This window comes from Rhipicephalus sanguineus, chromosome 3 (genome assembly GCF_013339695.2).
Source record: "Rhipicephalus sanguineus isolate Rsan-2018 chromosome 3, BIME_Rsan_1.4, whole genome shotgun sequence".
Taxonomy (NCBI): domain Eukaryota; kingdom Metazoa; phylum Arthropoda; class Arachnida; order Ixodida; family Ixodidae; genus Rhipicephalus; species Rhipicephalus sanguineus.
The window spans coordinates 229,469,108-229,480,644 of NC_051178.1; the positions used below are offsets into that span (position 1 = coordinate 229,469,108).

Consider the following 11,537-nt stretch of genomic DNA (forward strand, 5'->3'; position numbering starts at 1 on the left):
TTGCCTTGCGCCGAGCCGCTGGCGAGCCGGAAGGTCACATTACTCGATCTAAGCCGGATAGCGTTCCGACAGAGATGATCGTACACCTTCGTCGCCAAAGAGTGAAGCGCTTGCTCCCGTGTCTAACAGCGCAAAAAACCTGCGCCGGGCGACTGTTAGCTCAATAAGTGGCACTGGCGTGTCGTTGGGTGGTCCAGTACGACAAGCCAGCGGGGCTAGGAGTTCATGTGTCTCACTCAGCACCGCTTTGTTTGCCGCCGGCCATGCAGTGTTGCTCACCGGCGGCCCCGCTCGTTTCCCGAAAGCGCGTGCTCTCGGCTTGCGGGTTGCCAACAATCTCGGGCGAAATGCCCCGTCTGGTTGCAGCGATAGCAGAGGGTGGTCGGCCGCGTTCGGGCTTGGCGTGCTGTGCCTCGCGCCGTTTGGCCACCGTTCCTCTCTATCGGATGCTCCCTTCCGGGCGCGCTCCGCTCTAGCGTCCTCGGATCGGTATGTCGACTCCGATTCTGCATACCTCGGCCATCGGCAGCGTGTGCTGCTCGCATAGCGTACGTGTACGGGTCAAGAGCCCGGTCAGATATGTCCCAACCGCTACTCGAGTGCCCGTCACTGAAGGCAACTGCACCATTTCCCTGTGGACGGATGCGAGCATTGTCTCCATTCCACGCGCATCGCGGCTCAAGTGCCTGCGACGCTGGGGGTGGTGGTCGGTACGCACGTGAGGCGAGTATGTCCGCCTGTATGCGTTTTGCCTCCGAGGCCAGCTCGTCCAAATCCCTGAACTTGCCGCCTCTCAAATATGCTGCGAAAGTGGGGTGCGCTTGTCGCGTGACTCGCTCCACCTTCTCGCAATTTAGAGCAGAGGGGTCAGCAATACGATAGAGCTCGTCCATCGCCCTCACGTACTCGAGCAAGGACTCGTCCGGATGCTGAGTACGCCGCTCTAACTCGCGCTGCATGCGACGCTCGTAATCAGCGGGTAGGAATTCGTCGCGAAACCTCGCTCGGAATTCGTTCAGCGTGCTTGACCGGTGGCCGGTAAGTCGGAACCACCGGGCAGCCTGCTCAGTCAGTGATACTGGAACGACGCGTTCTAGCATCTCGCCATCGGACAACCCCGTTGCCTGCTGGTAAGTCAGCATGCGGTCAAGGTAATCATTGGCGCTGACCGTGTCATGATACCCGCTGTAGGTGGGTAAGTCCACCTTTACGCTTGGTCGCGCAGCTGTGCTGGGCCTCAGCAGAGTGTTCTGCACGACACCCGTCAAAGTCTCGATCAGGCGCAAGGCATCCCTTAAAACCTGTGGAGACTCGCTCTGGCCAGTAAGGTCTGGCACAGGAGCTGATTGCGTTGAGCCGGTATGCCGCTGTGGCTCCCTGCTCTCCGCACGCTCGGACGAAGGGCTCGGCGTAATGTGCCTCGCGCCTTCGAGCGGACAATCTAACGGAGGGAGGGCCTCATGTGTAGCGCCACCCTCATCGAAGCAAATCAGATCCCCTTGGCTAATGTTCGCCGCAGGGTCAGACTGTGCGGTAGCAGTTACCGCCGCTTCGAATTGTTGCCTGTTGGCAGCCACCCTTGACAGCGTGAACAGCGGCTGTAAGTCAGCCTCGTCTGCTGCCATGGTTGTTCGTGTAGTGGCAGTCACTTACACAAACTACTCGTCCTGTTTAACCACTGGCCCCACGTTGGGCGCCAAATATAGGGGTTACTTTGTAACGAACAGATCCGCGCGTGCGAAACTGTCCCGTCTTTGGATCACACCGCGCACTAGAGGAGTGTAGTTACTCGCTACTAGTGCTACGCAGCAGCCCTAACAGTCAGAGCTGTGACCCCTATCCCGCGGTTCGCGTAAGTTGCGACCGCGGCGGGTTTCAGGCCAGTGGTAACAGAGACAAGTTCTTTGCCTGACACAGTTTATTGTGCCAAAAGTGCCACCAACGCAACAAAATACAAAGTAGGAACGAAGCGGCGGAGTAAGTTCCGCACGACAACGTCAAAACAACAACAAAATGGGAAGCACACGAGATTGAGAGCGATAAGGTTCAACTCACCTCTCGTGGCTTCGCAGTCCGGCCCTGAGGCAGTAAGTTACCTCACAATAGACCGGGCGTTGCGCAGGGGGTGATGGCGTCTGGGTGGCTCCCGACTCGATCAAGCTGTGGTCGTCACCGCTGCTCGAGTCGAAAGACAAGGCCGTCCCCAAGAAAGCCGCGCGCGTCTCTTGGGTCTGGAGAGGAGTCTCTCCAGAAAAGGGCAACGAGGGGAAAACGGGGCATCTCGACTTCGGCCAGGGAGCAGGGTGCGAAGGGCTGCAGGAGCGGCACGTGCCCTCTCCCACGCAACCCCCCTCGCCACTGCGCGTACAAACGTAGCGCGAAGCCGAGGTGCCGCCGCGTTGAAGACAATGGGTTGCGTGTGCAACCCCACACACTACACAAGCATATAGCATGCACATGCATGCAGTCCAAGATTGCCATTATAAATTTAGATACAAAATCAGTCGTGAGCTTGCATTCGACTTATATTGGACGACTGCTGCTTTGTTTTCGTAAGAAACTGGTTTCAGATTTTCAGACCATCTGCCAGGATATGGAGTGGAGTCAATGTTAACTAGAAATCTATGCCTTACGTATTGTGACAGGTTGTGAGTTTAATATACTTGAATGCGAAATTGCTCGCACGCTGTACTTTAGGTGGACTTAAGCTAGAGCACACCAGCTGGTCAAAATCAGTCCCTGAGCATTTACACTGCAGCATTTCTTATTGAATCTGCTGCTTTGGGATACTGGGATATTAAAGGCAGCACAGAAGACAGCAACACAAAACCAAGGGTACCATAGGACAGGTGCATTGTCCTGTGGTTTTCTTTGTCTTGTGTTACAGTCTTTCTTGCTGCCTTTGAAATGAACCTTAACCAACATGCCGAATTTCACATTCTGTTGTAATACTTAATGCTATTCGTCAATCACAAGAAAGCCTTTTATATATGTCCAACACTATGTTGTTTAATAAAGATGCAACGCACATTTTACGTCATTGTTTTCTTCTAGAATCCCATTTGACTGCTCTGAAGATGGAGTGCACATCATAAGTGTTCTCAAAAACAAGCAGTAGCTTACAGCACATGTGAAATTATGCACGTTACTCAATTTCCATGCAAGGCGATACTGATTAGTGTTAAAAGTATACGGTTTGTTACTGCTCGCATCAATCTGGGTTTATTGACACTGCGATTGAGCATTCTCGGCAAGAGCTGCATTTGTGAAAGTTGTGGTGGTGCTTGTTCTTGCATCATAAATGTAATTCATACTTTTGTGCCCCCCTCACCTTGTGCAGGATGACCATGAATCTGGTGCCAGCTACATGAGTACCATGGCAGAGCTCGTGTTCACCATGAAGGACTGCCTTGCCGACATCAATGAAAATTCTTACAACAACTTCATGCTTCGTGTTGGTTAGTCCGGCGTTTCTTTTCTTGTCTTGGCACTTTTTTCATATCGCCTTATTGCCATTGAACCACGTCACTAAATGGGCAGGCAGACTGATGAAGTTGTTGGAAAATAAAGGCGTACTTATTAGCCTGAATCTTGCAGATTGTCATCCTCTAGAATCCTGACTGATTGTTGTCAGGTGTTTATCCGAACTGTGGTCTTGGTGGGGGAATGGTGTGTTGCCAAATTTTCAGGGTGGTTAGGAGGCATACAGCGAGAGCTCTCCATCTTTCTCTATGGTCTTCTGGAAAAAACTGCATTTAAACAGGCTTGTACGTAACAAAATTACATGTAATTAATTACTTATAATCACTTACATTTTCTGGCATTTTTGTAATCTTTATTAGATTAATTATCGTACTTAGTGACACTCACTGCAGTTCAAGTACTTTTTTTTTGAGTGACGATTACATGTAAGGAGCTACATTATTGCCGGTTAGGTATAACAGGCAAAGTGGCTTTGAGCACTTGAATTTGGACTAAATAAAGCAGAGTGCCTGTTGGAACAAAGACACCAGCTTTCACAGCAATGTAACCACAATCTTGCACGCAAGGTTCGTTCGTGTGTATACCAACACCGTCATTCCCACCATCTGCAAGCCTATGCTAATCATCTAAAGTTACTGTTAATTCACTTGTGCTGAGTCTCAGTTTTAACTTAAATTACTTTGCACCTTTGATGAAACCATAGTTCCAAAAGGGTTCCCTATCGTATACCTCTTCATTCTGCAGGGCTCAATATTGGTCCTGTAGTAGCAGGAGTGATTGGAGCCCGCAAGCCACAGTATGACATCTGGGGCAACACGGTCAACGTGGCCAGTCGCATGGACTCTACGGGCCTGCCCAACCACACTCAGGTGAATTTTGGTGTATCAGAACATTGTGTCCATAGCACAGCAGTACTATGCAGTATTGAAAGTGCCACAGAGGCTCAGAACATGCCGTTTGTATTCTCAAAATTTTCTGCTGGCAAATGTTCTCATCTCCAGGTAATAGTAATACAGACAAGTAGGTAGATAAACAAATACTAAACAAGCAACTGCACTCTCAGTGCATTAATGAACAAGGCTAGTCAAACCGCACGTCCAGTGGTCTATTGTGCAACAAACTTTTTATTTATATTAATTCTGATGTGATAATGACACTATACAGTCTTTGTAAATGTGATCTTGTTCACCATTAATAGCAAATGACCTCCCATGTGTCCGTGATAGAAGGGATTTGAATATGAGTATTCTCACTGTAAACCAGCTTTTTGTCCATGACACCTATTGTGTTGCATGGTGCGGTGCGTCATTCACTTGTTGTGTATTACAGTGCCTCTCTAATCATGGCGTGATAACTTTTTGTATAGTATATCGTGCTTGTACGTGTGCTCTTTCTTCACTGTGCATCTCGTATTTTAAGCGTTTAGCATAAAATTTGTTGCTTCAGGTGACCGAGGAAGTCTACCAGTTGCTTCGAGACGGACCCTACGTGTTCCAGTGCCGTGGTAAAGTCAAGGTGAAGGGCAAAGGAGAAATGACAACCTACTTTCTGATCGACCGCAAGACTCGCTGCTCGCCACCCAGTCCAAGGGAGAGGGGTGCCTCCGGTGGCCAATCCAGCTCAATGCCTCAGCAGGAGGAGAAGAATAGCCTCTCCGGAAGCCTGCCTCCACCTCTGAGCTCAAACTCACTCCAGCTGAGAAGAGAAAGTGGGTCCACTCCTAACAGCTGGGCAGGGCAGCACCAAAAGACAGCTCCACTGGCACCTCATGATGATGTTTTACCATACACCCAGCCCAAGCCCATCATAGTGTCAAACACCCCTCCACATGGGTCTAGATCGAGAGTGAAAACCGGAGTGTCTTCCAAACCAGAGTCCCTCACACGTGGTGACCCTTGGGAGAGCTTGAAACAAATACGAGTGCCTCCTCCCTCGCTACCTGGTGACCAAAGTGAGGCTGCACTGACTGACGACTGTAGCCTCGATCCTCGTTCAGAAAGTGCAAGCAGCCACCTTGACGACGGGCATTCTAGCAGCGGTAGCCTCATTGAGGAAAGTCACTGTTTAAATGACCATCCGCCATCACCGCATGGGAGCTTGTCGGGTCCCGGCTTTCCCTTGCTATTGTTAAAAAATTCAAGCTGTCCCCAAGCAAACTGTATGTACCCATACTCTCAGTCTATGGGAGACTATGAGGCAAGTCCCGGTATCATTGGCCCAGGTCTCCCACAAGTTGGTCACTCTCCTAGCCACAATGTCAGACAGCCATATGACGGCAAGTTTAGTCACACAATGCCTGAAGCAGCAGCTCCAAACACAAGACACAATCCCGAGCCGGCAGTGTACTTCGCAAACTCTTCAGGATCACGTAAACGAACTCATGAAGAGACAGTTAGCAGTGCTGTGACAGTGCCTCCGGTTGACTCCCCAGAGCAGGTGCCTCGTAAGCAGCTCTGCAACTCGAGTCCGGCATCACAGAGACTTGTCTGGGAGCACGGCAAGGCCAGGCCTCCACTCCTGACTGTACGTCACGACGCTGACGAGTTGGCCATTGAAGACTATCAGGAGAACGGGAATTGCTGTGTGGCAGCCCAGCCGAGATATGCCATGAGCGACATCCTCAACGGAAACTCCCAGCGCATTCTCATGAGGCTTGGCGAGGACTCCACGGGCATTGCGCTTCGACTGGCCGAGGCAGGGCCACCCTCTCGGCGGACCACTTTTGCACCTCGACTCGCGAAGCAGCTGGAGCAATGACGGTTCGAGCGAGGCAGACGAGGAAGGAGCTCCGCTGATGGACAATCACGGTGGTGGCTACACGACAGACGACGCGTCACTCGCCAATGACCAAGGACTAACAGACGCAGAGGGGGCCCTTAGTGACCTCAACTCCCTCCTCAATGACGCGGGCCACGAAGGGGATGACACGAGCATCTCTTCACGGGCCAGCAGCCGCTTGCTCAGCATTGACTCACTCAGTGTTACTTATGACTCGGAGTATGACAACTATGGAGTTGGTTTCAATGGTGCCATGGGCCGCACTGAGGACCTGAGGTCGCTCACAGACTGTATAGCTCGCAATTTCGGCCATTGCGTGAGTGACAACGAAGACAGTGACGTGCTTGCCTAATACTGTTTTTCTCCAGCCCTGCTTTGCACACAAATAGCCTAATCGATGACAACTGCATTATCTTTCTGGCTCCTTTGAAAAAAAAAAAAAAAAGACTCGTGTGTCGATACACTCAGTATAAACGCACATCTTCATTTGTTTAATTTTGCCACAGCTATTGCTGGTAGTCACATGTTTTGACCTTCCGTAGTGTTCACTTCTCATGATACGTTTGATTGTCTGGAAGACAGACTTATCACCATGGGTGCACAATAGAGTGAATGAGAGGTATGGCCACAAGACATAATTCACTATGATGTGTTAGTAAAATACAGAGAACCAACACCTGCCAAATTACATAGGGCAAGGGTATACTAGCATGATTACATGCTACTGTTTTATTCTTTTTCAACAGTGTCGTTATGCCTTCGAGAGTTTCTCTGAGAGGTAGATTAGAGGAAATTAAAAAGTGTAAGCTCCAGCAGAAAATTTTTTACTTACTGGTCATTTGATTACAATCTGTAAGATGGGCAAGATTGAATGGTAGCATGGACAATGGTGCGAAATATGGATGGTACATAGTTTTAGTGCTATGTTCCTGCTTTGTATCTATGAAGTTGCTTGACAATTTCGTATACTCTAAGTGGTAGCTGCAGCTTGAACTCGTTTTATTATGCTCTTAAACATCACCGAGTGGAATTATACATGTATGTGTCTGCTGTAGTACACTTGGAAATACTTCATTTCAATGCAGTTTGTTACCAACCAAATGCAGTTTGTTGGTTAGCCTGCTGCCCGGTCAGCTTTTCTAAGAGGCTGATTCTTCTGGATAACCAAGCTGTGGCTGTAAATGGGCTCCTCTTTATTTCTTGCCGCACTAAAAACACTTGCTTTATTTTTTATGGAAGTGGGTGTGGATGCTTTTGTGAGGAGTGGGTGTAGTTTTCATTTATTGTAAAATGATTGTATCTTAACATGTGTCTGTGCATAGACACACTGAATATACTTATAAGAGGCACGATCCGGGCCAATCGCCTCATGAAAGCTGCACTTTATTATTAACATTAACAACTTTCATAAGATTATTGCGGTTGAAATCACCCAGTAATCGTTGAAGGGAGCATGTGTGAATTGATTGCATTACCGGTTAACAAAAAGCTCTTCTCTCTCACTGTGCTCTCATGACACGCTTCAACGTTTGTCTGCTCATAACAAATGATCGCCAGTAAATATAAGCTCACCAACAGGCAGGAAAAAAAGTAGAGACGTCTATTTCTTTAATGTCCGAACGCAAACGCTGTCAAACTTGCGTACACAGCTTGAATCTTGAAACAGCAATGTGCAGAAGTGCCTTATAGTTCCTTGTGCTAATAGTCAGTGGTATTATCAGCAACAGTAGGTTTAGCGGGCACCGCACCTCGGGTCGTGTTTCACATACACGTAGAATAAATGTGCCACACAGGACCAACATAGTAAACTTGACTCACTTCATGTCCGCGTCAATGCATATTCAAGCATATCTGTGTTGTGACTTAGTGCACTGGTGCAGCCCCAGTGATAGGATGTATATCTTTTAAGTGCATACAGAATCTACATTCAACCTCGGTGTTCTTTGCACCTCATCTCACTGATAATGCCACCGGGTGTCGGCTGAAAGTGCGGAAGTACTGCCGGCTGTGTGCTTGTGCATAGGTGTTAATGTTACTGATGACTGCAGTATTTCTGACCTCACAGATTGCATGGTTGCAGCTAACAACCTACAATGTTGCAGTTGTCATAGAGAGCAGAGAACAAGCGAGGACTACCTGTTTATTTCCTCCTCATCACCTTTGATGATACTTTAGTGTGTTCTTGTTTTACCCCAAGGAGGTGCATAAAAGATGTCGTGAGGCACTCGCATGTCACTACAGTGGGAGTCTGTCGCTGCATTTCATTGTCTGTACGATATACAATCTTGAAACAAGGCTGAGTTGTCATAGACTCTAAGTGCATGTATTAATCCCCTGTATGCTACACTGAACCCACTACATGATTGTTCAGGGTGTTTGAGGTGTTGCATCAAATGTATCTCTGTTATCCAGGTTTCAGTGGAAGTGGCCATCCTATTTGGCATGGCACAAGCACAATGTGTAGTCTACAGTTACACAGGTAGGAACAGTTACAATTCATTACCACCTTTTCTGCCATGTATTTTTCAATAGTATACACTGGCTTGCTGTTAAACTAGTCATAGCAAAGACTTGAATGTAGCCAATTACAAATACTAACTCACTTGCAGGGTAATTGCAGTTGAAGTAAAGCTCAAGCCTTAATCTTTACACACAGCACAAACAAAACAGACACAGAAAAAGAAGTATCGTAACACAAGCACTGACTCATATGTGCAAAGATGCAGATGTACAGACTCACCCAATTAGCTACCATACTTCGAGCCTTAATTCCAGCTTTGTATCCACAATAGTAGCATTAGCTTGTTACAACAGATACAGTTTTCAAATCACGTTTTTTTTTTAGAACTACAGAGTGGTAGTAAGCTTGAATTATGTGCAATTTTTCATGGTAATATATAATAATGCCAGAGAATGAGAACGCACATTTAACTTAAAAGAGTGCAGCCATGAGCTAGCGTATACCCCATGACATGCTCTTCACTCACCCGTCTTCTGAAAGCATTCACACCTGAACTTTTTGTCTAGCATTTTTTCATTCCCAGAGGTTACTGTCAACATTGTAAGGAGACTTGTTTGATAGGTCAAAGGAGCATTTTGTAAAAACTTTTCATTGCATTATGCAGTGCTAACGCTCCTTCCATCAAGCTAAAGGGCACATCATACCTTAAAAACTGAATTTGGACTTTCAATGTGCACTGATAAGAACTTGCCAAGCATTATTTGTTGAAGATGTCATTTACAGCACAATGGTTCAAATGTGTGGGCCCTTGGTGGCCTCTGCGATGAAATTAAGGATTCATATGCTTGCAAATCTGAGCATGTACAGCTTTTCTAAACTGTGAATTCTAGCAGCACTGTGGCTCTTCTCAAGCACTGGCCATTTGCCACTGCTTGAAGTACAGCGTGACAAAAGTTATGCCATTCCACAAGCAGTGGAATGCAAACTAGCCCATTCCTTGCTATTTGTCACTTCTCATGAGAATGTGCTTGATGCTTCTCACCTATAAGCTAGTGTAATTTGTTTGCAAAATGCCACGATCATGCTGAAGCATTTCATCTGGGCCAAAGCCTCTCCCATCCCCCTGCCAGTGCTAGGCTAGTTGATAGGCTGTTATGCTGTGCTGTATCTCAATCACAGGGAACTCCAGGGTACACTACTCTAATATGAAGGGTCGGCCACTGGGCAAGGAAGGCTCAAATAGGAGCGCTGAACTGGAAAATCGGCATCCACATGAACGTAGTATTAAGTTGCAAGAACCTATGCAGTTTTTTCGGAAAGGAAGCTTCACAGCTGATGCGATATAAGGGATTAAAGCCAGCATTGCTTGTCTTTTGTGGCCAGTTCATTGCAACAACTGAGCTAAGTGGGAGTTTAGTAAGCAGTAAAGTGATGGCAACCTAATTTGAAGCATGAGAACACTGAATACGCAAAATTATTCAGCGGACATGCATAGGGAAGAGGGATCTTTATGGACCCTTTTCGTATCTGCAAGGCTGGCTCTCCTACTAGCCAGATTGATGTTCTGTAATTATGGCATGGCCACTTTTGCATTTAGCACATACGAACACAATTTGAGCACCAAGGAAGTATTAAATGTGGCTTTTGTGGTGTGAAACCTTGCATGAGAGACAATCCATCGTGTTTAGCTAATACTCATTCTTCATTGGAACTGTGATGGTGTCGCCACTGGTTGGACAAATGTGCAATGCGCAGAAGAGATATTGTGAAAAGGGTAGCTACCACGAATGGCCATTTCAAAAGTAGCATAACGTGGATTGTTTCATATAGGAAACATGCTAAAAAAAGGGAACAAAAGACAAGGATATCACCGTTTCCCACTTTCCCCTCTAGGCCGTATTTTTTTGTGTGCTACAGACAGGGAATAGTTATCTTTCATAAAGCTTCCTCCATCTTGTGGTTTTTCATAGAATTAGTTCGTTAGTTAAAAATGAGGTTCACTGTGCCAACAGCGTTTTTATCTTAGCATTGGCAACACGGTGTTTTTGTTGCACCACTCGCCTTTATGCTCACTATTACAGCACCTTTAATTTATATATCCTGGATACGTATTAGTCCACTCAAATTTCCCTCTTCAAAAAGAAAAGGACACTTGGTCTCTCACTTGAATGGAATTAAGAGAACAGCAAGCTTTTTTTTCACACAGATGTGTACACACATGAACATTGGTTGAAGTTCTTCCTAGAGTTCGTGTATGGCTGGAAAAAAAGGTACAGGTGCTTGTTCTGTATCTCAAAACAACACTTTCCTAGCGCCATCAATTCTTACGCCACTGAGAAGGGGCTAAAACACTGCGACGACACAGGCGCCTCTGTTGTATGCGTTTTTCTCATATTAGCGTCATCAATTCTTGCGCTATGTGTGACCGACAACCTCAATTCGAGGCACTGCTTAAACACCTTGCTGTTATTCTAGTGTAGAAATGATTGCAACGTACTGTTGGCCAGATAACAGGGTTAATACAATGTTTACATCTATTTTTAAAAGCAATATTCAATGGTTCAATGTTTCACTGTGCACGTAGCAAGCACTAAGCAAAAACCTAGCAAAATCTACAGAAAATCATACTGCAAAAGGTTTTTTTTTATTAATTACACGTCGACTAAGTTCATTCTGTGGACAGGAACACGAATGTAACCAGTTGTGGCCTACTTGTTATCCATGGCACTTCTTTAATGCGTGGGTTTATGTTAAACTGCTTCTTGTCCATACATAACACTCATTATGTGGCAAGTCTGCTAATGCCTTGGAAGTT

At 46.7% G+C, this 11,537-nt stretch overlaps 1 protein-coding gene across 1 annotated transcript; it reads left to right on the forward strand.

The window, feature by feature from the left end:
* The first annotated feature begins 3,345 nt into the window (after positions 1–3,345).
* On the forward strand, positions 3,346–10,379 carry LOC119388359 (uncharacterized). Its single transcript, XM_037656065.2, has 3 exons — positions 3,346–3,458; positions 4,228–4,352; positions 4,930–10,379. The coding sequence occupies exons 1-3, from the start codon at positions 3,368–3,370 to the stop codon at positions 6,238–6,240; spliced, it is 1,527 nt and encodes a 508-aa protein (XP_037511993.1). The 5' UTR covers positions 3,346–3,367; the 3' UTR covers positions 6,241–10,379.
* Positions 10,380–11,537: the final 1,158 nt, after the last annotated feature.